This window comes from Chiloscyllium punctatum, chromosome 35 (assembly GCF_047496795.1).
Source record: "Chiloscyllium punctatum isolate Juve2018m chromosome 35, sChiPun1.3, whole genome shotgun sequence".
In the NCBI taxonomy this organism is placed as follows: Eukaryota; Metazoa; Chordata; class Chondrichthyes; order Orectolobiformes; family Hemiscylliidae; genus Chiloscyllium; species Chiloscyllium punctatum.
Window position 1 is genome coordinate 24026536 of NC_092773.1, and position 4271 is coordinate 24030806.

General features: G+C 41.6%; 1 protein-coding gene across 1 annotated transcript; it reads right to left on the reverse strand.

Annotated features, from left to right (window-relative positions):
- Positions 1-420: 420 nt before the first annotated feature.
- LOC140459568 (probable G-protein coupled receptor 139) lies at positions 421-4014 on the reverse strand. The gene is made up of 3 exons (XM_072553814.1): positions 3913-4014; positions 2285-2408; positions 421-1283 (listed from the first exon to the last, which is right to left on the reverse strand). Exons 1-3 carry the CDS (start codon positions 4012-4014, stop codon positions 421-423), a joined length of 1089 nt encoding a protein of 362 aa, XP_072409915.1.
- Positions 4015-4271: the final 257 nt, after the last annotated feature.

Below are 4271 nucleotides of genomic sequence, written 5' to 3' on the forward strand. Positions count from 1 at the left end.
TTCAACTTCCTCAGTTTTAGAACAACTGGAGTCGATGTGGTGAAGGAAACTGATGTGGATGCAGATAATCAGCCCTGATTTGTTTGAAAAGTCTGGCGAACTCAAAAAGATAAACAGCCTCCTTCTGCTCCTAATTCGTGTCTATTTATTCCCTCCAAGAATTATGTTTCCTCCTCTTCTGTTGTTATGAAACTCTTTAAAGTGACTGCTTACTTCTATTCATTCACTTCGGGTCATACCAGAGCCATCTACCCTGCTTGGCCCCTTTCTATTTGGCATCTGACAACAGCTCTCAGTATTCCTCAGATTGTCCCTAGTTGACAAAATCGCTCAGAAATGTCCCGGATATTTTCTTCTTCTGAATCGAACACACTAAGTGCTGCTCAGTCAGTTGCTTTGATTGTTGGTTGATTGAATATTTCAAGCAAAAATAGCTTCCAGTGGGTTCCTGAGCTTCTCTCTGAACTTGGACAGAGATGCCACATAGACAATGGCGTTCGTACAGCAATTCAAATTTCGCAGCATGTATGCAACTCTTTTAAATGCATATTCCCCATCCCTATCTAAAGGATCATCAATACCGAAATAATTTAAAATATATAACAGCCACAAAATTATGAAGTTTCCAGAAATGACGAAAAGTAAAATTATACACTGCCTTCTACTCTCCATCTCTGGGTCACTAGAATTTTCTCTATTACTCTGACCCTTCAGACCTTTCCGGACTCGACTGGCCACTAAAATGTGTTTGACTGTCAGAGCGTTGAGGAACAGAATTAAAAAGAAAGGGAATATTGGTGTTAGAATCTTCTCAAAGTTGTTAAATCCTCTCCACACAGGGTCATAATAGTATGCATCTGAATTCTCACAGTACCATGGTACATTGCCAATGATCTTATATGGTACAAACCTGAAGTAGACAGGAATATTTTTTAGAAAAAACAGACAGCCGATTGTTGTGAGAACGACAGTTGCAGTTTTTTGAGTGCAGTATTTAATTTTCAGTTTCTCACAACAAATGGTGATATATCGATCAAAGGTGAAAGCGATGGTGAACCAGACAGAACAGTCGATGAGTAGACGGCGCAGAACAGCGTGAACAGAACACACAGGGGTAATGTCCAAGAATGATGGTGGGAAAAAATCATGTTTGATTCTTTTGAGTATGATCTCAATGATAACGACCAATAGATCCACCACCGCCATGGCCAGCAGATAACGCGTGCTGCAGGATGAGAGACCACACTTACACCGAAATAGGATTCCAACCGTCGCTAAATTGACTGTAAGAGAGAGAAAAGGGAAAACAAAAATGATCAGTACAGACGAACATTCTCCATCATGGAAACTAAGTGGTAAAGGATGGATTTCATCAACACAAGCAAGTCAAAGTATTTGGTAAGAGGATCAATAATTTGAATTGACACAGCAGTGAAACTCACACCTACATTTTTATACATATGGGCCGTGAGCATGAAGCAGGGCTTTTAGAAGAAGAAAATGGGCCAGTAAGATTTTATATGTGGAACAAATGCATAGGCAGATTATAAACTACCTGATTCTTTCAGACCAATTTCAGTCCAAGCAATGCCAAAGACCGAACTTGCAACATGCTTGATAAAAAGAGAAATGTTCCTGAAACCCCAGCTTCTTCCTTCGAAAGAATTTGCAATTCTACTTTCAGCAGTAGCAGACGGTATCAAATACATTCTAGATGCAACTCAAAGGCAGGTGCCATTTGCTCCGAGGCTGTCGAACTATTGATGTTGTGGGGAATGAGCATTAAAGAAAGAAACTGTTAAGAGAGGGTGAACATTCTTCCTGAGCAAGCCAGAACTGGCAAGGAGTGTTCATGTGTTCAGACAGCCATTGCCTCAGTTATAATATGTTCAGTGGAATTGCATGTTGCTTTTCTTCAGTCCATGAGTTTTCTTGGAAATACATCTTTTTTTAAAAATAAATTTCTGTTTAAAACGAGTTTCTGAACAATAACGATTGAAGCATAATATCCCAATTTCGTTCTATTCAATCACTGTACAAGTGATTATAGTCCTTCACATAATATTCGTCAGAGACTTTGTTCTACTCATGGAATAGTCCATCACTGTTGCAATAACATCGTGAGGAGAGATTGAAACAGTGACAGCAGCAGAATGAAACTGCTGAAGAATGTCCGGAATATTTGAGCTGATGTGCTGTTGAAGTAACATTCTCGCTCACTGGGTAACCGCAGAATCTAGATCAGGCAGGGATTTGATCAAACTCAGTGATTATCTTCACTCACCGGGAAAGCCAATGACGCCGAGCACTAGGTAGAATATTTTTCTCACTGTTCGAACCAGATCGCGCATTTTCAGTGGGCAGTAATGTGTCACTAACTTCTGCAGGCAATCCCTCTCAGTTTGAATCTATTGTGAACGATCAGCAGGATCTTAATTTTATGCTCATCGGTATCTCCACGGGGATATTCCAAATTGATGTTTTTTTCTTTCTTGAAAAGTGAGAACAAACAGATGACGACAGCTGAACTAATTCTCTGACACTGAAAAATAGTTAGCGTGTGGACTGAATTGGAAAAATTACAGACTCCCTCATGAATGGCCAACACTGATCACATGAAATAATTCAACTGAATTGGAAACTGTGTCAATTTCTAATGCAAATGGCTTTTCAAATACTCCCCGTTCCGTTTTGAAACCTCGTCTTGATGACCTTCCCTCAATGGCCAGTCAACGACTGAATTTCAAGGACCAAACTCAGGCCTGCGTTTTAGAGGACAGGTTTACCGCGCTCTTTAGTTTCCAAAAAGGCAGCTGAATATTTCACAAATAAAAATGAGCAACACAGAATTCGCTATTTCCATTATCATCATATTTGTGACACATCGGATCAGTAAGTCTCACAACTCCTTATCTCTCCAAAGTTACACCACTCACTTCTCTTTCTGTTTCTTGATCATTTCTACCCCATTGAAGTTGCGTTCACCGCGCTCTCAGTAGCTTTAATTCACACTTACCTCATGTTCTGTGAGCACGGTAGTTCTCCATTACATGTGTAATTACGTATTGCCAATTTGCTCAAACCTCCGTCTTCCATCGAGTGTCCATCGGAATAAATTCCCTGGCTTCAGAGAGAAAAAAAAACTGGAAGTGTAAATGTCTCAAACATTTCTCGAGAGTATTTCCCAGCATTGGACAAACGTGATTTGTAATACCTCTGAATCTCTAAAAGGTTCTGATTTATTCTAGTGCTTTGATGCACATTTCCATCCAAGACACTGATCATACCTTTGCAAACACGAGACATTCTGCATGTAATTTCTGCCTGTACAGCTGTTTTAGAAGCAATCCAGTAATGATGCTTGCCTGGTTATTCATGAATACCCTCTCTCCAAAATGAACAGAGTGAGGAATAACATTGAATGGAAACTGAAGTTGTCTATTCTGACAAGGACACTCGCTCCAAGAACAGTTCAGCCGCTGAGATAATTGCATACCCCCTGATTCCTCAACATCGTTCCACACTGACAAGTCACAAGTTTGGTACAATCATCCCCACTTGCCTGAATGGGTGCAGTTTCAACAATGTACACGAAGGTCAATATTACCCACGATTATGTGAACAATGGGTTGGAGGATCACTTACAGAGGTACTTTATTTGCACCCATTTCACTTATCTTACTCGATGTTGGAAGCCATAGGCTTGCAAATTGCGTTCAATGTCATTTTGATGAATTTCTGAACAGAATGGTATGCGCTGTTGTGGCTAAGAATCACCTGTAGAGAGGGGAATGTCTGTGTGTGTGATGCCAGTTAAGTGGGTTTCTTTCTTCTGAATAGTGTCAAGCTTTTTGAGTTTTGACGAAGCTGTATCATCCAGCTGAGTGATGAGTATTGGATCACACTTCTTACGTATGCCTTGTAGATGGTCGACCGGATTTCACGAGTAAGGGGCTGAATCGGGAAAAACCGCCCTGCGGCCACAGCTGGAATACTGTGTGCAGTTCTGGTCATCGTAACAAAGGAATTATGTGACTGTACGCTGGGCGGCACGGTGGCACAGTGGTTAGCACTGCTGCCTCACAGCGCCAGAGACCTGGGTTCAATTCCTGCCTCAGGCGACTGCCTGTGTGGCGTTTGCACGTTCCCCCCGTGTCGGCGTGGGTTTCCTCGGGGTGCTCCGGTTTCCTCCCACAATCCAAAGATGTGCAGGTCAAGTGAATTGGCCATGCTAAATTGCCCGTAGTGTTAGGTGTAGGGGTAAGGGTGGG